The sequence below is a fragment of the Lontra canadensis genome, unplaced genomic scaffold (genome assembly GCF_010015895.1).
Source record: "Lontra canadensis isolate GAN:19392208 unplaced genomic scaffold, GSC_riverotter_1.0 scaffold48, whole genome shotgun sequence".
Classification (NCBI taxonomy): domain Eukaryota; kingdom Metazoa; phylum Chordata; class Mammalia; order Carnivora; family Mustelidae; genus Lontra; species Lontra canadensis.
Window position 1 is genome coordinate 8,283,559 of NW_022631042.1, and position 25,603 is coordinate 8,309,161.

The window sequence follows — 25,603 nt, forward strand, 5'->3', positions numbered from 1 at the left end:
ATTGATTATATAATTATTTTATATATAAATACTATATAATAATTATATAATTAATATAAATCAAAGATTCTTATCATAAATAAAATGTTTAAGAATTTTATTATAAAATATATATTCAACATATAAATATGTTATATAATAGTTAATTGTGCAATTAATATAATTATTATTATTAATGATACATTAAAATATATACTGTTTAATCCACTAAAATAGTGCTAACTCATTACACAGATTTTTTTAATGCTATTAAATATATTTTCCAAACTAAGATTAGGTAAAAACAACTAAGGTCAGATTTGCACCCTTAGCTATCAACTCATTCAATTATTTCTTCTCACATGTTTCTAGATCTTTTGAATAATGCTTTTCAGACTGGTTTTGATTGGATCAAAGGTTTTTCAGAATATAAAAGGTAGAAAGGGGAATTAAAGGGTAGTTACTGGATTACAAAATTTTAAGATTCAGAACTTCTCTACAGCTCTGCTTTCCTCTGCTTTGTAAAAATCACTCTTTCTCAAATAGAGCAGGTTCTACTGAACCTAACCCCTTGAACCTGTTAACACGAAGTCATGACCAAATCATCAGGCTGGAACATGAATTTGGCTTTATTTTCCATAACTTGTCTTTGTTATGGTTGATATTAAGTTAAACTATATTCCAAGACTGATACCTCCTTTCCTTGCTCCCCCAGAATACTAATCACAACTAGTTCAATTAACATTACGTCAACCAATTCTTTTGGTGAAAACAAATTCACCTAGCAGTCTGTAGGCTAATTCATTTGCCATCACCAAAATGCATAGCTTCACTATGTGATTCTACTAACATGCATGCATGATGCACAATAATAGCATAGATAAGGGGAAGGAGTATGCTGGAAGAGAAGGAAGGCACAAGACACATTTTCAGTTTCTCAAGATGAATGTTAATGTCATATTCTAAAAGGCACTCAGAGCTTCCAAGTTCTCAAAAAGAGTGATCAATAAAATGAAGTCCTTAAACACCCAGGAATAAATCTCAAAGGATGTGTAAGATCTATAGGATGAAAAAAAAATACATATTATTGAGAGGAAAAAAAAGACAAATGAAGAGAAATACCATGATCACAGACTGGAAGATTCAGTATTATAAAGACACCGATTCTACACAAATTTGAACTACAGCTTCAATGTAATCCCAATCAATATCCTAAACAGATTTTTCTGTGGAATCAGACAAGCTAACTGTAAAGTTTATACGGAAATATAAAGAGCCAAGAAAATCTTGAAGAACAGCAAAACTGATACTTACTCCACTAGATACCATCAAAGACACTCTTAAGAGTTTTTTCACTCAGAGGACATCCTTACAATACATATAGCTGACAAGATTCTCATCCACAATGTATTAAGAAGTCCAACAAACTAATTAGAAAGAAAAGCCAATAGGAAAATGTACAAAAGAGTACACTAATTGGTTTTAGAAAGAGGATATCCAATTGAACAATAATTATAAAAAAAGGCGCTTGACTTCCTTAGTCATCAGAGAAATGCAAATTAAAACCACAATGAGATATTACTCCACAGCGACCAGAATGGCTAAAATGAAAAAGACAGACACTAACCAAGATAGCCAAAGATGTGGAACAGGGCTGGTGGGAATGTAAACTGGTACAATAACTTTGGAAAACCTGTAGTATCTAGTAAAGCTAAACATGTGCGTACTTTTTGATCCTGAAATCCCAATCTTATATACATACCCAAAAGAAACCTGCTCAGCGGGGAGCCTGCTTCTCTGTTGCCCTCTGCCCTTCCTCCCTGCTTTTGTTCTCTCTCTCTCTGTGTCAAATAAATAAAATCTTAAAAAAAAATCAGTTTAACAAAAGCTTCAAAAAGTTTATCTTTAAAAAAATTTTTAATTGAAAATGAAAAACAAAGCTATCATATGATGCAGCAATTTCACTTGTGGGTATTAAACCAAAGGAAATGAAATCACTATATTGAACAGATAGTTGCACCCCCCCATGTTTACTGCAGGTCTTTTTCCCACAGGTCCTGGCAGCCACCCATACCTATTCTGATTATTTCATGTCAATGAAATCATATAATATGGGAGCTTTTGCATCTAGCTTCTTTCACTCAACGTAATGTTTTGAGGGCTCATCCGCACCATATGCATCAGCATGTACCCGTATTTCATTCCTTTTATGGCTCAGTAATCTCCCACTATGTCCATATATCATAATTTAGTCAACTCCTTATCTGTATATAACTTATTTGTGCTAATTTTTGATCTTCAGTATTTGCTGAACTCCCTATCCTAAATTAACACACTAAAAATCCTCATTCAGAAGCTAGCCACCACCTATTCAACAAAATGGAAAGTCATAATACTATACTAAGTCAATATAACAACACTCTTTGTATAACCTGTTACTATTCTAGGAAATATTTCTAACCAATAGCCCTGTGAATTGAGTAATATTATCTTTATTTTGTAGGTGAGGAAACTCAGACTTAAGAGCTTAAATAGCTGTGTGGTGTCACAGCTGGTAAATGGCAAGACCAGGACAAGCTCCCTTCTCTTTCCATCCAGCCCATATCAGAGCTCATCCAGTTATCCACACTAACCCAGTCACACTACAATGACTATACAGTATTATTACAAATTAAATTTGAAAGAAAGGTTCTCACAGTCAGGAAAAGAAAAGCCTCAAGTTATAAACTGATCTGGCTCTAAACCTATGTTTTAAGTTAGTCCCTATAATTCACAAAGCATTTTCCCAAATAAAAAACCCTATAAATGATTTTAAAAAATCAGTCTCTGGGGGCCCCTGGGTGGCTTAGTGAGTTAAAGCCTCTGCCTTTGGCTCAGGTCATGATCCCAGGGTCCTGGGATCGAACCCCGCATCAGGCTCTCTGCTCGGTGGGGAGCCTGCTTCCCCTCCTCTCTCTCTGCCTGCCTCTTTGCCTGCTTGTGATCTCTGTCAAGTAAATAAATAAAATCTTTAAAAGAAAAAAAAAATCAGTCTCTGGAGGATTCCACAAATTAGATTAAGAGATAGGACTTTTCCTGGGAAGACTCAAGAAATCAGAAATAAAAGTAAATATGTGTGCATGTGACTGGATGTCCAGACTATCATTTAAGGTGGAGACTATAACTTAAACGCCTATCAAAAGAAGAAATGTACTCAGAGTAAGTAAAACAGTTCCGGATGAAGATTAAGGATATTGTGTTCTACTCCTGGTACTCCTGCCAACCTTAAAATAGTAAGTTACTTCTATCTATGTTTGTTTGCTTATCTGTAAAGTGAGAAAGGTTGGGACAGATGATCACTAAGACCTCTTTGAGACTTCTTTACTTTTTTCCCTCCTTCCAAACTAGAATGATGCCGATTATTACTTAGGAAACTGGGAACTTTAGCACCCATAAATATGAAAACTGGATGATCTCCTGGCCTAAGCCGTCCCTGATCTGAGAGTGGTAACAAATGGCAATGGCCTTTTAGATGAGTCCACATTCACTTTCAAGAGCCAATGGACTTGATTCTGCCTCTGCTTCCTAAAATAATATACATTCTACGCCAAAGAGAAGGGTATGAAAGGAAGTTAGCTCAATAAATGCACTGCTACACTAATCTCCTCACATAAATACAGAATTAACGGATTCCTTTGTACCACAATATATTTAACAGCTAACATTTACTCAGCATTCACTATCTGACGCATCCAGTGGTAAGCAATTTTAAGATATACAGCAAGAAGACAACTTTAGGTGATTTTTGGGTAAGAGAACTGCTTATGTGGAAAATATATGGCTAAATTCATCTCACTCCTTCCATTTCCAAAATAAGTATTTTCAAGAAAGGGCAGCAGAATTATATTTCATTAATTATCTTTAAGAAAAAAAGATTAAGTAGACTCTGAAATTTAAACTCTTATGATCACATCAAGAACGTAATTTATTCTTAATAATCCCAAGAGTTGTCATTACATCCTTACCTTTTTATTTCAAACCTGTAGCAAAATAAAAAACTGAAACTTGTCTTAAACATGTAAAAGTTTAAAACAAAACTAAAAACCTCTTACCTGAGCATGAAAATTGGACATAGTCGTCGTTTCTATATCCTTCTTTCCTAATATCTCCATTTTCACTGGCGAATTGGGAAAATTAAATGAAAAGTAGTCTAAAAAGTCAGGTAAATAAGTAGCTGCCCCATGAACAATACCCATTACATAGAAAGCTGCAGAGTTTTCATTTTCACTGAACACTAGATCCACAAACTCTTCTGCAAACCTCTTCATCTCCACAGGAGACAGGTGGGAGAGTTCATTACTGTAGGCATGGATAACGCTTGCACCTCCATTAGGCTGGTGCTCAATATGAATGAGCTGTCTGAACTCCAAAGTGTCCAACCTTTTGAGGTTATTCTGAACCCGTGGCTCCTTTAATGAGACAAATGGAAACTCACTATTCTCAGGAATTTTGGACTCATAGTTCTTGCTATCCAAACTCTTTCCACTGTAATCATTTGCATTATCATTTAGGATGCCTTTGGCTTCTTGATCTTCAACATCAGATAGCAATCCTGAGCAGATGGTTTGAATAGATTTGCTATACATTTTTGGACGCTTCCGTTTTTCATTCTCTTTGTGTTTCTTTTTCTTTTTCTTCTTTACTTTTTTAATTTGTAAGTCTTCGGCATTTGTTTTTGGTTTCTCCTTCCCACCTGCTGGAAAAAATTTCTTTAAAGACTCCGTATTTTAGTTACTTAAAAAATCATGCTTAAGGAACTGTCTTACAATAAATAGTTTACTCAGATTTAGGTTTATATTTAGGACTTGTTTCACAAAGTACTGATAATCATAATTTAGTCTCTCCCTCTTTCTACACACACACATAAATGAACACGAAGGCCTAGGACAAACTTACACCTGTAGTGTGCAGTACCATTCTGACATGTAGCAGATTCTCAGTCAGTGTTTACTGAAGTAATAAATGGAAGTTTTAGAAAGCATTATCTTCAAATTTAAATGCAGAAAATAAAAAATGGGAAGGTGAACAGAGGTCAATATGGATAACAACCTCCAGATGTTTCCCACTGATATGTAGCATCATTTTTACTCATCTAAGTTCTTCAAAATTATATGTGTCAAGACTTGTAAATCATAAAGGGAGAAAGCGACTTGCATAGTAGAAGAGCAACAAATGCAGCAATTTCTTAGCTTTTTACTGTATTTTCTCAGTAAATTACTCTCACATCTAAAATGGGCTATTGTAGAGGTCCACTGGAGTCTGCAAAGCTCCTGATGAAAACCCAGTAAGGCACCATAAAGAAGATGACAGAATTAGAACAATTTCTCATGTCTTAGGCATAAATGATACCATGTACTAGTAAAGAGATGAATATAAAAGTAAAAGACTTGGGGCATTATAAGCATATATATATATTTTTGTTTGTTTTTTAAAGATTTTATTTATTTATTTGAGACAGAGAGAGAATGAGAGAGAGCATGAGAGGGAAGAGGTCAGAGGGAGAAGCAGACTCCCCTCCGAACAGGAAGCCTAATGTGGGACTTGATCCTAGGACTCCAGGATCATGACCTGAGCCGAAGGCAGTTGCTTAACCAACTGAGCCACCCAGGCGCCCATAAGCCTATATTAATAAGCTTCTGTAACTGAAGTCAAGTAGACTCTGTACCCAGAAATTCAGAACTCCAAAAAAGAAAAGAATAATCCATGGAGTCTATATAGCTACATATAAACATGTAACATTATCACGATATATTTCTGTACAGTAAGAAAAAAGGAGAAAGTAAACATCTTCACAAGAAAATATTATGCTTCCTAAGATAATATGAGAAAGCCAATAAGGTAAGACTTAAGAAAAGAAGGCATTCAGTGTTTCTACCTGTTACTTCACTTTTATAGACAACCCTGTTATGAATTAAATCTTCCCAATCTCCTTAACTAAATTTTTCTATATTCACGTCTTTTATTCATGTCTCCAGTGAGTGAGATGTCCTGCCTACTGTTCAAAATAAGTCCTTCCCACCAATTCCAAAAACCCTTACAAAAATAGTTCCCTCTCCTCTTTCAACAAAACTTTTCATAAAGAACCATCTATGCCAAGTGCCTTCCGTTTATTACCTTATCATTCTTATCCCTTAAATTCTAGGTCTGCATCCAGTCTACTCAAATTTACTTTCCCAGAATGTTCAAATGTCAAATCCAGTGATATTCTTTCACTCTTCCTGATCTCTCCAAGGTTTAACAATAATCCAGTTCATCCTTGATTTTTTAACTTCCTTATTACTTTTTGGTCTAACAGCTTCATGACCAACACCCTGAATGCTGAAGCCTTATTAATCTTTCTATAAATTTTATATATTCTTTGATCATACTCATCCATTGAGAAAACTTCTTTCAAGGGTTCTCTATACTTAGCAAATAAAATGTAACCACCCCAGGATGGAATCCCAAGACAATACTCTCAAGCACTTCATTCACAGCTCAATCTGCACTACTTACAATTTCTTATAAAACACTTAGTCCTTCCTGCCTTATCTCTCTACTACTTGCAAAGGCATTTCCTCTCCCTAAAATACCCTTGTCAAGAACTCTTTCTTACCCATTCCTTAGAAATAAATCACTTCCTTCATTTTCCTTTCCCTCAATTCTCTAGTAGGAACTGGAATCACTTTATTCTAAATTCATATAAAGTCATTTTTTTTTTCACTCAGAGGATACCTCTGTATCAGATGTCCTTCCACATACTGTATGAGTGAAACAAGTAATTTTTATAGGAATTCAGAGTGAAGTGATACTTTTCCCCCGTCACTGTAATCATCACGGCATTTTATACATCGATACAGATAAATATTTAATGAATCCATGAATGAAAAGATTTCTCTCACCAACAAGCTAACTGAGGATTATGGAATTTTTCCTTGTCTCCTTTCAGCCAAAGCTTTCCACAATATAAATGCTACTAAATCCTAATCTTGGAAACAATAAACATAAAAATGCTCTCAAGTTGGGACACCTGGATGGCTCCAGCTGTTGAATATCAGACGCTTAGTTTCAGCTCAGGTTGTGGTCTCAGGGTGATGAGATCAAGCCCTCCAACAGGCTCCAAGCTCAAGCTCGTGTGCACACACTCACTCTCTCTCTAATAAATAAATATTAAAAAACAAAAAAATTCTCGGGGCGCCTGGGTGGCTCAGTGTGGTAAAGCCTCTGCCTTCAGCTCCGGTCATGATCTCAAGGTCCTGGGATCAAGCCCCGCATCTGGCTCTCTGCTCAGCAGGGAGCCTGCTTCTTCCCTCTCTCTCTCTGCCTGCCTCTTTGCCTACTTGTGATCTCTGTTTGTCATATAAATAAATAAAATATTTAATTAATAAATAAATAAGAAAATTCTCTCAACTTGATGGCAATTCTAAAAGGGGGAAGTTTAATGTGAACAGTAAATCATCACTTTCTAAAAATTCATAAATATGCCATGAAGACTAACTTGGTATAATCATGAAAAGCAAAACTAAAAACCTTTCAATTTTATTGATTAGACAGATTTGTAAGGTCACAAAATTCTCTGAAGAGTCTACTTAGATTTGACAGAGAGAGCGGGATTACAAGTAGGCAGAGAGGCAGGCAGAGAAAGAGGGGAAAGCAGGCTCCCTGCCAAAAAGAGAGCCTGATGTGGGGTTTGATCCTAGGACCCCAAGATCATCACCCAAACTGAAGGCAGAAGCTTAACCCACTGAGCCACCCAGGCGCCCCAGAAGTAAGTAAATATATTAACAAATTCATACTTGCTACCTAGGATGAACTATCAAAACATTAGATTCAGGTTAATATCTTAAGAACAAAATCAGTAATAAAAAAAATTAGAATAGGGAGGTAATCAGAATAAAAGACAAAAGAGGTTTTATATGTAAACAAAATCTATATGTGTCAAGGAAAAAAGACAGCAGTGAATTAAAAAAACAGAACTTAAAGGTTAAAAGGCCTAAATATAATAACTAAATTGAAAATACATGTAAAATGGGGCGACTCGGTGGCTCAGTCGGTTAAGCGACTGCCTTCGGCTCGGGTCATGATCCCAGGGTCCTGGGATGGAGCCCCATATTGGGCTCCCTGCTCAGTGGAGAGCCTGCTTCTCCCACTCCCTCTGCCTGCCCTTCTGCCTACTTGTGCTCTCTCGTTCTATCTCTCTGTCAAATAAATAAATAAAACCTTAAAAAGAAAAAAAAAACAACATGTAAAATTACACATTAAGTGGACTGCCAAAATAAACAGAATTTCATTTGAATGAGAATATAAGCTCAACATCCTATTACTTTTATGCCTAACACATGTTTAAAAAGTAAAATAGAAAATATCCAGTTATAAGGATATTATGTTACTTTGAAATGAAATAGGTACAACAGCCTACCTATTTTCTAGTCAGAAGAAGGGATGAAAATAGCAATAGTATTAAATAGTCAGATGAAAAAATGCAAAATAGTAAAGAATCAGTTAAGAGAGCCTCATATTGAGCCTTAAGGAATTAAATTCCCAAGACAAGCTACTCTAATTAACTACTAAACTAAGCACAGGATGCAGAAGAAAGTTAACGTAACATGCCTGAGACTGTTAATCTTAGAAAGGCCTGCTTGCAAGGCTGGCCCCTGGCTGGCATCTGAGAAACTTGTTCTTTGGGAATGGTCCCACAATTCCCTGTTAAGAGTGGCTCACTATACCTAAAACTTTTTGTGTAAGCAATATGTATTATATTGAACATATCTTCCTTCTGAGAGCCTGGAATTTTTATATATGCTGGACAGAAGGTGCCTATGTAATCAACTTCCAATAGAAATCTTGGGTATCAAGTCTCTAACGAACTTCCTGGCAGACAACATTTCACATGTGTTGTCACAATTCAGTACTCGAAAAATTAAGTGTATCTTGTGTGATTCCACTTGGACAGTACTTTTGGAAGCTTGCGTCTGGTTTCCTCCAGACATCCCCCCGTGTGCCTTTTCTCTCTACAGATTTTACTTTATATCCTCCACTACAGTAATTCATAGCCATGAGGACATCTCATCTATATGCTGAGTCCTATGAGTCGTCTTAGCAAATCACCAAACCTGTGGGTAGTCTCCAGGACCTCTGATGGACACAGGTAAAATATACTCTACGTTTAAACCAAACCGAGACAGTAGCATTCACTAGACAGATTTTTAAAGTTTTATATAATCTGTCATTCATTTCCTGTCTTAGAATGACATATGAAATGCAGTAGATATATAGTGACAAAATTTTAAAATACTTTAAGGAAAAACAAAAATAAAATACTTTAAGGAAATTAGATAATTTTGAATACCAATGTTCTTCTCTTACACTAAAAAGTGTTTTTGGTTTTTTTTTTAAGATTTTATTTATTCATTTGACAGAGAGACAGCGAAACAGGGAACACAAGGAGAAGGAGTGGGAGAAGCAGGCTTCCCGCTGATCAGGGAGCTAGATGCAGGGAGTTGACCCCAGGACTCTAGGATCATGACCTGAGCTGAAGGCAGATGCTTAACAACTGAGACACCCAGGTGACCCTAAAAAGTATTTAAAGTACACCTTTCTCTATATCCTGTAATTCTTCAAATCAGAGCATATCTTATTAAAAGGATCCTAATAACCACCCATAAAAGAAAGATGGGTTCTCAGTAATTTGGACCCTCAAAATGTATAAAGGTATAAGGTTGATAGGGAATCCTTCCTCCACAGATCCATGGATCTATGCACACAGTGGACCCCACACAAATACACATACACACAGCACCACAGACACATAAATACAAAGAGAGGCAAAGAGAGATTCAGCTATAGAGAAAGGTGCACACACATAGCTAGAGAAAAAAAGCCCCTCTTTTTCACACACACAGAAACAGAAACAAAAATAGTGTATGTTGTCAATGACTAATTATAAAAAAAAAAAAGTTTAAAATAAAATCACAAATTTACTGGCATTTATTTCCACCACCAGCCTTAGTATACGTTTAGTGTTAATAGAAAAAATAAAGGCTGTCCAGAAAAACTGGTTCTGATTTCATATCTAATATAAGAACTAATATTTATATATAACTCCATTATCATACATAGAAAAAAAAGTAGTAATTAGCTTAGCTATTTTCAACCTCTGGTCTTTCGGGAATGACTTTGCTTTTTTTTGCACAGCAATTATTTTCACTCTTCCTAACAAGAATTACCTACCTGTGACCTTTGGTATACTACCAATAATCTTGGATATTGGCTTCTTTCAACCCTCATGCCCGCTGCTCACCAGCAAGCTTCTGTGATATACTATAACGATAAAACTTACCCTCAAAAATACTATAATCATAACATCTCTGTTCTTACAACTTTTCACAACATAAAAATGGCTAGAAGATATAAGTATGCTCAGAGAAAGTAGTTGGCAGACATTAACTATAAAAGGATGAGCTGAATAAGCTTATGAGTCAAATAACATTTGTTCCTTTAAACTATTTCTCATAAAGCAAGTAATCCTATTTCATCAGTGAAAAACATTTATAGTATTTCTACATTAATAAAAACTTTCTGGGGAGCCTGAGTGGCTCAGTCAGTTAAGCAGCTGCCTTTAGTTCAAGTCATGATCCCAGGGTCCTGGGATCCAGCCCCGCATTGGGCTCCTTGCTCAATAGGGGTGTGCTTCTCCCTCTCCCTCTGTGCTCTCTGTCTCTCTCTCAGATAAATAAATAACCTTTTTGGCATGTATATGATTATGTATGTAACTCTAGTCATACTCAGTTAGATGCAGTTTTTGATGAAAACCTGAAGGAAATAAGACTGGTGTAAAGTAAGAATTAGCATCTATTTTAGATGCTCAAGTGCTGTCATCAAACAATCAATGCCTGAGTAGCCACAGCTTGCAACATTAGCATTATCACAGAAGGAGAAAATTATAAAGACAAAATAAGAGTTGAAAGCCATGAAGGAAAAAGGGGCACATAGTAGTAACCGCACACCACCCCTACCATATTGATTCTGTTATTGTTGCACAAGACCGATAATAAAGAAGGCCCTTCCCTGTTCATAAACCAGCAGAGCTAATTGTTTTTACTGGGTAATAATAATAGCTAACACTTACTGGCTGCTTACAATGGGACAGGCACTATTTTCCAAACGAAACGTGTTTTATTAATTTAATTATCTTTATCTTACCCAGGTAGGAGATAATTTTGTGTTGTTTTACAATCACAGGAGTTAATCTTTCATACATGTTTACAAAAAAAAAAAAAAAATTCATAGCCACTTATTGAATTATCTGTGGACCAAACACATTACTTGGAACTTCCACCATACTTTAAACCTCTTTTAATCTTCACAACGCTGTAAAGCAGTAATTAGATTATTATTTACCTGTTTTACAGTAAATTCATCTTCCCCTGGTCATCTTAGAGGTCACTAATTCATTTCCAAAACTACCTCATTTTCCTCCCTTTATCATCACTGGGTTTTCCGTTTAGCTCAAAGTATCTCCTACATTCTTCATCTACTTAGAAGTCAAGGTTACTATTGCTATTACTAAAAAAAAATCTCCATTTTCTGAGGCTATTTTAAATTTTATTTGTATATGTAATCTCTTGATTCACATATTTCACATAAATGGTATGTAAGGAATCCAACATTCAGCCGAGCGACAAGAATTTTCATCACTGTACATTCCACTGGATAAGAAAATAGCTATCTGACTAAGCCAGTAAAAAATGACTATTTGACTAAACCAACAGGGTAAAGTTAAGTAAACACTTCAATAATGAATCATTAGCTGCTATACAACACTAGGGTGGTTAGATTTGATTCCTGCCTCAAAGTCTTACAATCTCCTTAGACAATATAACAAAAACACACTGTCAAAAGAAATAGAATAAAAGGACCATGCACCTAACTAAGTAGCCATCAACTTAAGCTCTGACTACTTCTTCCAAGGTCAAAAGAATTTTATAAAGTTCTGACAAGTAGAAAACAGAGCTTAAATAAAGTGTGACCAAGAAACAAGACGAAGAATGAAATCAAAATACAGAATCTAATATTGTTTCTTAAATAATATAAATTTTAACCAGTTATTTCATTACACATATGGTACTACAGCCTTTTCTTCTTAATGTAGAGATAATGGTTTATTAACACATAAATTCAGTGTCAAATTAATCAAGGTCATTGTGTTCTGATCTACAAATTCTCAATAGGGTCAGCTAATGAATTTGTTAGCTGTCTAGCAACCAAAGTGCCACTGACTCTTCTCTTGTTACCAGAGTGAATTTATAACTGTCCTTACTTGTATTTCTACCATACATATTCCCTGAAAAAGTTCAGATTTATTGATAGGATTTGTATTATTATCCAGCCACCGCCCCCACCATGTATAAACAGCAACTGAAAACAAATGTAACAATAGAGAAAAAACAGCAAACAAAAAGCGGATGTTCTTTAAGCCTGCAAGAAACTCACAGTAAAACAGTATACCTTCTAATTCAGCTCAGAGTAAAACATTCCCTCTGATACCAGACTATATGGTGATTACAGTCAAGTATTTTTAAGCTCACTTTCTTCTATCATCCCTACCATATTAAAACTGTTTTAGCCTTTTTAGATCTAAATATGGATAAAGACTAGTAATGCAAACACAGAATTAGATGACCTATATTTAAGGAACCTAAAAGCCTAACTTTTTCTGCTTTTTCATAACTCACTAATTAAATATACTAAAGACATTACTACACAGATTAAAACGCCCCACTATTACAAACCTTTCCATATTCTTACAATTAAAGTTTATTGTCAGCAAAATTCAGTGACAAACATTTCTTATTCAAATCACTAAGCCAGTAAGTAAACTGAGGAATATAATACAACTAAAATCACTGAATATGAACTTACTTTTCAGCAAAATTTTTACTTCTCCATTTTCTTTCTTGATCTCGTTCATTACTTTATGCTTTTTCTTCTCTCTCTCTTTTTCCTTATCTCGCTCTTTAATTTTGTCTTTGATTTTATCTGAAAGACAAAACAAAGGAAATATTTAAAACTACTTTGTAATTTTTTTCCCCAAAAACTACAGTGCAATTTCTAGAATACACCATGAAAAATCAAAATGAAAAACAAACATGCCTTTTGTTCTACCTCTCAGGTCTGGGAAAAGATTTCCAAATTTCCTGTCATGTATTAACATAAAACATATAATATATACATCATAAACTATCAAAATTTATCATTATACATTTCATTCTTGAGATTATTCTTTAATTCATGTCAACCATAATATTAAACTAACTTCAAGTCATGTAAAATAACTAACTTCAATCAAGACAGTAAACTACAATGGATAAAATGCTAGCTTTGAAATTGGCCATTATCTGGATTAATACCCTAACAATGGAAACATTACTCAATGGCAGTGTCTTAACCTATAAAATGGTAGTCGTTATCTTTCTCACAGGTTACCATTAGGATTAAATGAAAAAATATATAAAATGACTACTCAGAGCCTGGTAAACGTAAGACTAGATGTTAGTTCCCTTATCCTTACTCCTTTTAAAAAGGATATGACTGATCTGGCTAGCTGGTGATAGCACACTGAGTGTGGTACATAAACAATGAATCTTGGAACACTGAAAAAAATAAAAAAATAAGAAAAATAAATAAATACAGTAAAATAAAAGGCATAAGAACTCTAGGAATCACTGATTTGCATTCTAAAAATTTAAATTTGAGTTTATAAGATTATTTCATATCCAGTTCTTATTCAATCAAGCTACTATGTAGACAACAAAACAGAAGATGTAGAGAATTTCAAAATAGTAATGTAGCCTTTGCCCTAAAAAAAAAAAAAGCTTACAATTGATTACAAAGTCATGACTGAAGCACATAAAAACTATAAAATATCTTGTAATGTGACAGATTATATAGTGTACACACATACTGCAGAATTTAAAATCCTTCCATTTTTTAAGATTTTATTTATTTATTTGACAGACAGAGATCACAAGTAGGCATAGAGGCAGGCAGAGAGAGAGGGGAAGCAGGCTCCCCATGAGCAGAGAGGCTGATGGAGGGCTCTATCCCAGGACCCTGGGACCATGACCTGAGCCGAAGGCAGAGGCTTTAACCCACTGAGCCACCCAGGCGCCCCCTTACTTTCCTTCTATAAATACTACCCAAATTCAAGTCCTATATCACCTCATGATTAGATTACCATCTAGATCAGTATTGCCCAGTAGAAATACAATGCTTATCAGATATGTGAATTTGAATTTTCTAGGAGTCACATCGGAAACAAAACCCAACAGGTGACATTAAGTCTAATAATAAATTTTATTTAACCAACAGATCTAATAATTGTCATTTCAAAATGAAGCCAACACTAACAAATTATTAATGAGACATTTTACATGGTTTTTCACAATAAGACTTCAAAATCCAGTATATACTTTAACAGCACATCTCAATTCAAAGTGTTCAAGAGTCACATGACACTAGTGGCTACTACACTGAACAAATCAGGTCTACACTACTTAAACAGATAATTCTCAAAAAATTAAGTCATGTACTTAATAAACATTTTAAAACTTACACTCATTAATAATAAAAAAATACAAATTCAAATAAGATACTTTACCTATCAGATTGACAAAGTGCTTTTTTAAAGGTGGTAATACTCAACGCAGAAGAAAGGATAGTTGATGGCAGAGCAAACGAAAACAGGGACACACTGATTTAACAAATATGCATTGCTAAGTATAAGCAAAGGGTTAGGGATATAGAAGTGAATAAACAGGAAGTCTGTACATATATAACTTAAATTCTAGAAATAGATTAAGCTGTTCTCATGCTTCAGACTAGTTTGCTATTCTTCCTTCTTGATGTCTAAAGTCCTTGAAATCCTGTCACAGGCTATCATCCAGGCATAAAGTGTTACTCCAAATAGCTGGAGCTTAGACACATATATAAGTTGATATTTCCTAAGTAAACATACATTTTTTAATGAACTATTTACATATCCTTTAAAAATCACAACTGAAGAAAACAGTTACCTATCTCCACATTTCTTTTCCCAATCATCCCTATTAACATTATTAATTTTAAAGTGTTATTTCAGTAATTACTGAACTTTTTAAAGTTAATTAAGACATAATATAAATAGAAAAAAATAAAAGTATACAGCTCAATTTTTACAAAAATGAACAAACAGCACCCGGGCGCCTAGGTGGCTCAGTGGGTTAAAGCCTCTGCCTTCAGTTCAGGTCATGATCCCAGGCTCCTGCAATCAGCCCCGATCAGATATACACTGTATGTAAAAGTTAAGATATAAAAAATAAAACTGATTAAAATAACTTCAAATAAGATATAAAAGGGATTTTTCTATAATAATATAATAATATAACATTCTATTTATTTAGCAATATATTTCTATTGAGCACTTACATACAAAAGATAAAAATAAATAATAGTGGCGTACTAAAGAGTGTTACAATCAACAATATCATTTGATTCCTACTGTTGGTAAAGCTATGCAAAATCGGTTCTTAAATAACAAATAAATTGTTTTCATTTGGTTATAATAAAATTTACTAGTCTTCACCTGTATTAAAGTCATTATAATAAAACAGAGATGAAAGCACACACACACAAATATTAGATGAATCACTTCAGTAAGGAGAAAGTCAAACTTATAAAAAGCATTGTTAGAGAATCCTTTTAAGAGATTTTTTTTTTAATTCTTAAATTTTTTTAGAGAGAGTGAGGGGGAGAATAAGAGAGGGACACAGAGGAAGAATGAGACTCTTAAGCAGGCTGCACGCCCAGCATGGAGCCTGACTGGGGCTAGATCTCACAACCCTGAGATCATGACCTGAAATGAAATCAAGAGACAGACTTGCTGAACCAACTGAGCCACCCAGGCACCCCTTACGAGATTCATAATACAACAAAAATCCATTTATCTGAAATCTTAAGAATTAATTCATAGTTTTAAATAACAGAAGACTGCCACTATTTTTTAATAGTTCTAATAACTTTCAAAAATGTATTATATACTTCCCTGTTTAAAAAATCTAAGAAGGGGCGCCTGGGTGGCTCAGTGGGTTAAGCCGCTGCCTTGGGCTCAGGTCATGATCTCAGGGTCCTGGGATCGAGTCCCGCATCGGGCTCTCTGCTCGGCAGGGAGCCTGCTTCCCTCTCTCTCTCTCTCTCTCTGCCTGCCTCTCTGTCTACTTGTGATCTCTGTCAAATCAATAAATAAAATCTTAAAAAAAAAAAATCTAAGAAATATATTCTTTTCATTGTGACAAATATTTAAACTCATTATCATACTCATATTGATGAACACAAAAACAAAACAAAATTTACCTGTTTAAAACTAAAAAACAGTATTTGAGTATCATTTAATTTTTATTTTCTCAGGTATCATTTATCATTCCACATATAAGAGGTGACAGCTATAACTTCTGGCAGTCACCAACAAACAGGCTCATTCTCATCACTCTGTGCTACAAAATCAGACCAGGCCCATTAATACTATCCTGTATAATACAGTAGGCAGGTTATATCTAACCTTATTACAGCAAATTTCACACTGTATTCTTTCTGCTATAAATGTATCTTTCTCCTTATAAGCATTGTATCATATATGTTCTTTAAGTAGAGAAGGCTCTACCTCAATAAATGTTTGTTTGATTCATGAAACAGGTCACATAGTACGTGACATAGTAAGACATAGTAAGAAATTATTGTGTTATTTTCTACAGTACATCATGACTTTCTTTCTTTCCATGTGCTCTACACTGATATTTGTTAATTCTTCCTTCCTTTCCTTATCATACCACAGCAAGGAAGTAAATTCTTAGTCCTTACAGCCTTCCAGGAGCAGTTCCTCAAATTTGTATTTCCCTTTTCTAACTGCCCTGGTTGCTTTTAACAAAAAATCAGAAGATTTAATGAAACTACTCCTCCAAAAACATTAGGGATCCACAATTTTATTGTGTGTAAAGTCTCAATAATAAAAACAAATAATTTTCCTTATAAGACCATGTGGTAATTTCTTTTTTATATAGATCTCTTTTTATAGGAAAAATTCTTACAACATAGTATTTTTTTTTTTTAAGTAGAAAAAAAAAATTAGAAAAAATAACACTGCAGGAGTGCCTAAGTGTATCAGTTGGTTCAGCAACAGACTCTAGATTTTGGCTCAGGTCATGGTCTCAGAATCTTGAGAGGGAGCCCTGCTTCCTGCTCCGTGCCCAGCAGGAAGCCTGTTTGGGATTTTTCTCTTCTTCTCCCTCTGCCCCTCTCCCCACCCCCTGGGAGCATGGGCATTCACGTGCTCTTTTTCTCTCTAGTAAATAAATGAAGCTTAAAAAAAAAAAAAAAAGGTGCAAAGGACATAAAACAAATTCCAAAAACTCTTAATGTCAAATTAACATCAAAAAAAAGCTCAACCTGGAGCGCCTGGGTGGCTCAGTCGCTTAAGCATCTGCCTTCAACTCAGGTCATGATCCCAGAGTCCCAGCATCAAGCCCCCTCACCCCCCATGGGGATTCCTGCTCAGTGGGGAGTCTGCTTCTCCCTCTCCCAACCCCTTACTCTCTTTCTCTCAAAAATATAAAATTTTTTTTTAAAAAAAGTTCAACCTGGGACGCCTGGGTGGCTCAGTGGGTTAAAGCCTCTGCCTTCAGCTCAGGTCATGGTCCCAGGGTCCTGGAATCGAGCCCCACGTGGGGCTCTCTGCTCAGCGGGGAGCCTGTTTCCTCCTCTCTCTCTGCCTGCCTCTCTGCCTACTTGTGATCTCTGTCAAATAAATAAATAAAATCTTAAAAAAAAGAATCTTTAAAAAAAGTTCAACCTTGCACCTGGCGCCTGGGTGGCTCAGACTTGATTTTGGCTCAGGTTATGATCTCAGAGTCAACAGATGGAACCCTGTGACAGGCTCCGTTCTAGGCATGGAGCCTGTGTGAGAGTCTCTCTCTCTCCATCTCCCTCTTCCCCCTCTCTAAAAAACAAAAACAAAACAAAACAAAAGCCCGATCATTCTTATGATCCCAGAATTCCACTGCTAGTATTTAATAAAAAGGAAGTAAAAACCCAGCACAAATATACATATACAGGAGTCCTCATCTCATATTATTTACAATTACAAAAAACTGTAAATAACTTAAAGGCTTAATAAAGGGAGACTGATTAAGTAAATTTGGGTATATTCATTAATGGAAAACACAAAGCCATTAAAAATCATGACTGAATAATAGTTAATATTAGGAAGTAGGGATAATGTTCATGAAATGTTAGAAGAAAATGGCAATTTAACACATATAAATGTAAATCTATAAAATGATCCCACATCTGTCATATACACAGATCTGTGTAAGTACATGCAAACATATACACATATACATCTGTTGTATACACACCACACACAGGAGTCTTAATACAATCGAAATCATTTAAAAATTTATACAAAAAATAGTTGGACTTCCCAGTCTTCCAATCCTTGTCACAGAGAGTCAAGTAATCACTCAATCTCACTCCTTAAGGCAAACATCCACTTTTCCTTTTCAGGAGAAAAGGAACAGGCTTGAAACTCAGGTACCCCAGGCAAGGCAAAGGGTGGAGCTAAAAACAAGCTGACTGCACTTCTCTAAAGTGCTTACACTGAATTGAATTAGGAAAAAAGAACTTTTAGAATTTAAAAATAAAATAGCAAAACTGAAAAGCTCAAAAGTTAGAAGATAAAGTTGAGATAATCTTCCAAAGAAGAGCAACAAGACAAAGAAGTGGAAAACAGCAGAAAATAAGGTGACCTCAAGGACCAGATTCCCAAAAGATTCAGGAGATCCAATATCAAATTAACTGAAATTTCAGAAAAGGAAAACAGAATTTTATAGGGAAGAAAAATGCCAAAATAAATAAAGACATTTTCCCAGAAAAGATCAGACACCAAGATGATGATTCCATTAAGGGATGAGCACAAAGAATGGAATTCACAGTGGTAGCCCCCCTTCCCACACACACACACCAGGCACACCATCATGAAATTTCGGTACACCAGAGATGAAGAAAAGATCCTAAAAGTCTCCTAAGGAATTAAAACAACACAAAATAAAACAAAACAAAACCAGATCACATACAAAAGATCAGGTAACAGTGTGGAACTCTTGAACATGACAGAGGATGCTAGAAAGCAATACAACAAACAAGTGCCTCCAGAATGCTTTTTAACTTAGAATTTTTAACTTAGCATTCTTTCATCTGCCAAATTATCAAATATGAGGGAAGACATGATCGGACAAGCAAAAATTCAAACATTTTTACCACACATGATCCCCCTTTAGGATATGTTCAAGTAAATGAAGGAGTAAACAAAACAAATGAGACCAAGGAAATAGGAGACTGAGCACAGGCGGGCACACAAGGAGCTATCCGTATGAAAGCTGTGCAGCTGGCTTAAAGGGCAGCCAGTTCAGACTGAAGGACAGCAAGAGAGCACTGCAGAAAGTACCTCCAAGAATAAAGAGGAATTATCACACAACAAAGAACAGGACAGAAAATGAAGATGCAACAGATATAAACAGATCTTGCTTGACTTACAAGGGGATTTCATCTCAGTAAACCCATTCATTGTAAATTCAAAGTAACATTAACTCAAAAATGCATTTAATACACCTAACTTACTAAATGGGCTCAGAGCACTTACATTAGCCTACAGTTGGACAAAATCATCCAACACAAAGACTATTTAATATTAAAGTGTTGAATATCTTAAGTAATTTTTGAATATTTTACTAAAACTGAAAAACAAAACAGTTTTATGGGGATAGAATGGTTTTAAATGTTTGGGTTGTTGACTCTTGTGATCCCATGGTTGACTGGCATTATGGCTCACTGCCCCACCCAGCATCACCAGAGAATATCCTACAACATATTGGTAATTCAAAAAGCACAGTTCAAAATTCAAAAGTATGATTTCTAACTGAATTGCATCACTTTCCCACTATACTCAAGTCAAAAAATTGTAAGTCATTGTAAGGTGGGCACCATCTGTGTGTAAAGAGAGGTAATTTTTAAGTATTATGAAAACCCAGAAGGCTGTACAGAAACGGATCTCTGATCTGCACTCAAAAGTATTTGCCAAGTCATAATTAACACTGATTATTATGTTACAACTAAGTTTTATGAAATTCCTGGATAAGAAAGAAGCTAGGTTATAAAAATGCTAAATTATTTTTAATCTTAACACGGATGCAATATATGCCTAAAACTTTTAATCAAAAATCAAAAGGCTGTATGAACACTTTATTCAGAAATTTGGAATTAAGAGATGAGAACTAAAAGAGTTAACAGCTGGGGCCTAGGGCAGGGAATGGAAACAGGGCCATTTCTCATTATAAACATTTCAGTACTACTTGATTTTTTTAAAAAGATTTATTTTATTTATTTGAGAGAGAAAGAGCGTGTGCACATGTGTACAATTGGGGGGAAGGGTCAGAGGAAGAGACTTTTCAAGCGGACTCCCCGCTAACGGGGGCGGGGCCTTAATCAACCAGGACCCTTGAGATCATGACCTGAGCCAAAACGAAGAGGTGGACACTTAACTACCTGAGCCAGCCAAGCACCCCTTGATTTTTTTAAATTAAATTTTATTTTTAAAGTCATGGTCTTCCTCTCAAAAACCGGTAGCCCAATTTTAATCATGAGAAAAACATAAAACAAATCCCAATTGAGGAACATTTTACAAAATGCCTGATCAGTACTCCTCAAACCATCAAGGTAATCAAAAGCAAGAAAAGTCTGAGGAAACTGCCATAGTCAAGAAAAGCCTAGGTAGACATGATGACCAAATGTAATATAGTATCCTGGGTGGGATTCCTTGAACAGAAAAATAACACTAAGAAAACCTGAATTAAGTATGGTCTTTAGTTAATGATATTGTATCAATACTGATTAACTGTGACAAATGTACAATACAAATGTAAAATTTTAGTAAGAGAATGTACAAGATACAAAAAAAAAAGTACACAATACATGGGCACTCTGTACTCTCTAATTTTTCTTAAATTTAAAACTATTCTAAAATTAAGGAATTACCAAAATTTATAAAAATGTATAAAGGCAAAACTTGAAAGAAAGAAACATAATGCTTAATTCAGCAGCACATACACAAAAATTGGAATTGGAACCATACAGAGAAGATTAGCATGGCTCCTGAGCAAGAAATACATGCAAATTCATGAAGCCTTCCATATTTATGGAACAGATGGTGGCTGCACTTGTGCTGAGCATAGCATATGTATAAACTGTCAAATCACTATTTGGTATACCTGAGGCCAATGTGCTACTGTATGTCAACCACAGTCAAATAAATAAGTAAGAAATACATGCAGACAGTTTGTGTGCATGAGGCTAATGTGGCACTGTGTGTCAACTATACATACATACATACGTAACACAGACACACACAGTTTGTGTACATATGTGTATAAATTTCACTTTATGTAATGGACAGAGCTCCAAGACACACTGTTAAGTAAAATGAGCAAGTTCTAAAAAAATGCACATAGCATATTTAGGTTTTTAAAAATAGGCTACATACTCTTTTCTGTGTGTACATATATTTATATATATATATGTAAATGCACAGGAAAAAGTCTGGAAGGGAGAACACAAAACACCTACCAGGGTTTACTCCTGTAGAAGGAATAAGAGGAAGTCTTGATTTTTATTTCCTTTACTTCTAAATTATTTATATTTATTATTAATTGTAATCTCTATGACAGAAAGGGATTCATATTTATTGTTTATGTAATTGTTAGCCTACATCTCTTTCCTGGAGGAAGAATGGATAATTATGTTCAGACAAGTATTTTTTCAAAGATTTATCTTTAAATAAATTTATCTTTAAATAAATCACTTAATGTCTATCAGAAAAGGAAGAAAAAAGCACTTCAAAACATAACAATGAATTAACATATAACCTAATACACACACACACACAAGAAAATACTCTTCATTTTTACAAAGTCCTCCCTTTGTTACAATTGTTTAAGTGCATTTCTATCTCACTTTATATACATTGTCTCAAGATCATGATATAGTTAACAAAAAGAATGAAAGGAGAAAATATGATATAATTATATATGTATTCTGAATATGTACATAATACATACACTGTTTGTTAGACTTAATAGATTTTAAGGAAAAGACAGAAATCCCATACTATACCACGACTCATTAAACCAAAAATTTTTGTACAGAAAAGGATCCTTATACAGGTTCATTAGAATTTTTTTTTTTTTTTAAAGAAGTGTCATGGGGGCCTGGCTGGCTCAGTCAGTAAAGCAACTCTTGATCTCAGGGTCATGAGTTCAAGCCCCACATTGGGCAGAAAGCTTACACAAAAAAATAGTAATAAAAAAAAGTGTCATAAAAATCCACACTTACCTCTTAAGAAGTATTGGTAGAATTTCCTACTAAAGCTTTCAGCCACAATATATTCTTGCAGCACAAACCTCAAACAGGCTTTATGCTATCACAGTTTTGCCTGCTTTGGGTATGTGCCATGATTCACACTGTAATAATGCAGTCTATGAAATCAGTTAGTCTGAACAACAACACCGATCTTCCTGATCACCCTCCCCCGACAGGAGTAGGTATAGCTACAAAGAGATCTGAAAGCAAGCAGGAAAGAGGAGAAGATGAGAAATAATACAGAACTGAAGTGGGGAGGTAAAAGGAAAAGATTAAAGATATAGTAAAAAGAGGAGTAATGCCTTCTCAGCCTTTTTTTTAAAGATTTTATTTATTCTTCTGGTATACAAATATTTACTGAATTATCTGATCATATCATTGAGCCATTCTATGTATGATATAGAAGCAGTGTTTGGAACACTTGTTTTTATTTTTTTTTTAAGATTTTATTTATTTATTTGACAGAGAGAGATCACAAGTAGGCAGAGAGGCAGGCAGAGAGAGAGGAGGAAGCAGGCTTCCTGCCGAGCAGAGAGCCCGATGTGGGGCTCGACCCCAGGACCCTGGGATCATGACCCGAGCCGAAGGCAGAGGCTTTAATCCACTGAGCCACCCAGGCGCCCCTGGAACACTTGTTTTTAAAAAGACTTGCTTTAAGGCTATGTTGTCAGCACTCATTTATTTTTTTCCATCTTTTTATTTAATTCAAATAACCAACATATAATGAATTATTGGTTTCAGAAGTAGAGCTCAGTGATTCATCAGTCTTATAATACCAGTGCTCATTATATCATATGCCCTCCTTACTGTCCATCACCCAGTAACCCTATTCTCACACTCACCTCCCCTACAGCTACCCTCAGTTAGTTTCCTATGACTGAGTCTCTTATGGTTTATTTCGATCTCTGGTTGCATCTTGTTTTATTTTTTCCTCTCTTCCCCTATAATGCTTTGTTTTGTTTCTTAAATTCCACATATGAGTGTCATCATATGATAAGTGTCTTCTCTGATTGATATGTTTCACTTAGCCTTTTTTTTATTAGTCCTCACTGCAAGAGACATCACTAGCGTCTTACTCAAAACTTCTCCTAAGGTCAATGGCACTGCACTATCCTGACGACACCATAACTCAGGATCCTATCATAAAAACCTGCATATTCTCCTTAGGATTTTGTCTTAGGTGTACTTCTTTCTTCATTCTCTATACTTGTCTAAAAATGAATTCCTAAGATTTAAACTATAACCATTAGGCAAATGAATCCCCAAACTAGTATCTCAACCCAACATCTTGGCCAAACTTCACCATGTCATCTCCACAGGAGATATTTAACATCCTGGGGCACCTGGCTGCCTCAGTCAGCAGAGCGTGCAACTCTTGATCTCCAGGTAGTGAGTTCAAGCCCCACACTGGGTACAGAAACGACTTAAAAATTAAAAAAACTGGAGAGGCAAGATGTCGGAGGAGTAGCAGACTAAAATGACATCAAGTCGCAGGAGTTCAGCTAGATAGTTATCATTCTCAATGGGGACAAACTGAGAGCTTTTCCCCTAAGGTCAGGAACATGGCAGGGATGTCTGCTATCACCACTGCTATTCAACAAAGTACTAGAAGTCCTAGCCTCAGCAATCAGACAACAAAAAGAAATTAAAGGCATCCGAATCGGCAAAGAAGAAGTCAAACTCTCACTCTCTGCAGATATGATATTTTATGTGAAAAACCCAAAAGACTCCACTCCAAATCTGCTAGAACTTGTACAGGAATTCAGTAAAGTGTCAGGATATAAAATCAATGCACAGAAATCAGTTGCATTTCTCTAAACCAACAACAAAGAAGAAAGAGAAATTAAGGAGTCGATCCCATTTACAATTGCACCCAAAACAATAAGATACCTAGGAATAAACCTAACCAAAGAGGCAAAGAACTTGTACTCAGAAAACTATAAAGTACTCATGAGAGCAACTAGGAAGACACAATGAAATGGAAAAACGTTCCATGCTCAAGGACTGGAAGAACAAATATTGTGAAAATGTCTATGCTACCTAAAGCAATCTACACATTTAATGCAATCCCTATCAAAATCCCAACATTTTTTTTTCAAACAACTGGAACAAATAATCTTAAAATTATATGGAACCAGAAAAGACCCCGAAAAACCAAAGGAATGTTGGAAAAGAAAGCCAAAGTTGGTAGCATCACAATTCTAGACTTCAAGCTCTATTACAAAGCTGTCATCATCAAGACAGTATGGTACTGGCACAAAAACAGACACATAGATCAATGGAACAGAATAGAGCCCAGAAATAGACCCTCAACTCTATGGTCCACTAATCTTCGACAATGCAGAAAAGAATGTCCAATGGAAAAAAGACAGTCTCTTCAACAAATGGTATTGGGAAAGTTGGAGAGCCACATCCAGAAAAATGAAATTGGACCATTTCCTTACACCACACACGAAAATAGACTCAAAATGGATGAAAGACCTCAATGTGAGATAGGAATCCATCAAAATCCTTGAAGAGAACACAGGTGGCAACCTCTTCGACCTTAGCCGCAGCAACTTCTTCCTAGAAACATCGCCAAAGGTAAGGGATGCAAGGGCAAAAATGAGCTATTGGCACTTCATGAAGACCAAAAGCTTTTGCACAGCAAAGGAAACAGTCAACAAAACCAAAAGACAGCTGACAGTATGGGAGAAGATATTCACAAATGACTTATCAGATAAAGGGCTAGTATCCAAAATCTATAAAAAAACTTATCAAACTCAACACCCAAAGAACAAATAATCCAATCAAAATATGGGCAGAGGACATGAACAGAACATGAAAAAATGCTCAACATCACTCAGCATAAAATACAAATCAAAACCACAATGAGATACCACCTCACACCAGTCAGAATGGCTAAAATTAACAAGTCAGGAAATGACAGATGCTGGCGAGGATGCGGAGAAAGGAGAACCCTCCTACACTGTTGGTGGAAATGCAAGCTGGTACAGCCACTCTGGAAAATAGCATGGAGGTTCCTCAAAAAGTTGACAACAGAGCTACCCTACATCCCAGCAATCGCACTACTGGGTATTTACCCTAAAGATACAAATGTAGTGAT

At 35.4% G+C, this 25,603-nt stretch overlaps 1 protein-coding gene and 1 non-coding gene across 2 annotated transcripts in view; one reads left to right on the forward strand and one right to left on the reverse strand.

Annotated features, from left to right (window-relative positions):
* Positions 1-25,603, reverse strand: part of RSBN1L (round spermatid basic protein 1 like) — a 59,300-nt gene that overhangs the window by 13,949 nt on the left and 19,748 nt on the right. The window contains exons 2-3 of the mRNA XM_032873282.1: positions 12,919-13,035; positions 4,071-4,711 (exon numbers count right to left, since the gene is read on the reverse strand). Of these exons, the coding sequence (XP_032729173.1) occupies positions 4,071-4,711; positions 12,919-13,035 (758 nt within the window). The remainder of the gene's footprint in view (positions 1-4,070; positions 4,712-12,918; positions 13,036-25,603) is intronic.
* LOC116876963 lies at positions 21,169-21,279 on the forward strand. The gene has a single exon (XR_004384499.1). It is a non-coding gene; the product is annotated as a U6 spliceosomal RNA (small nuclear RNA).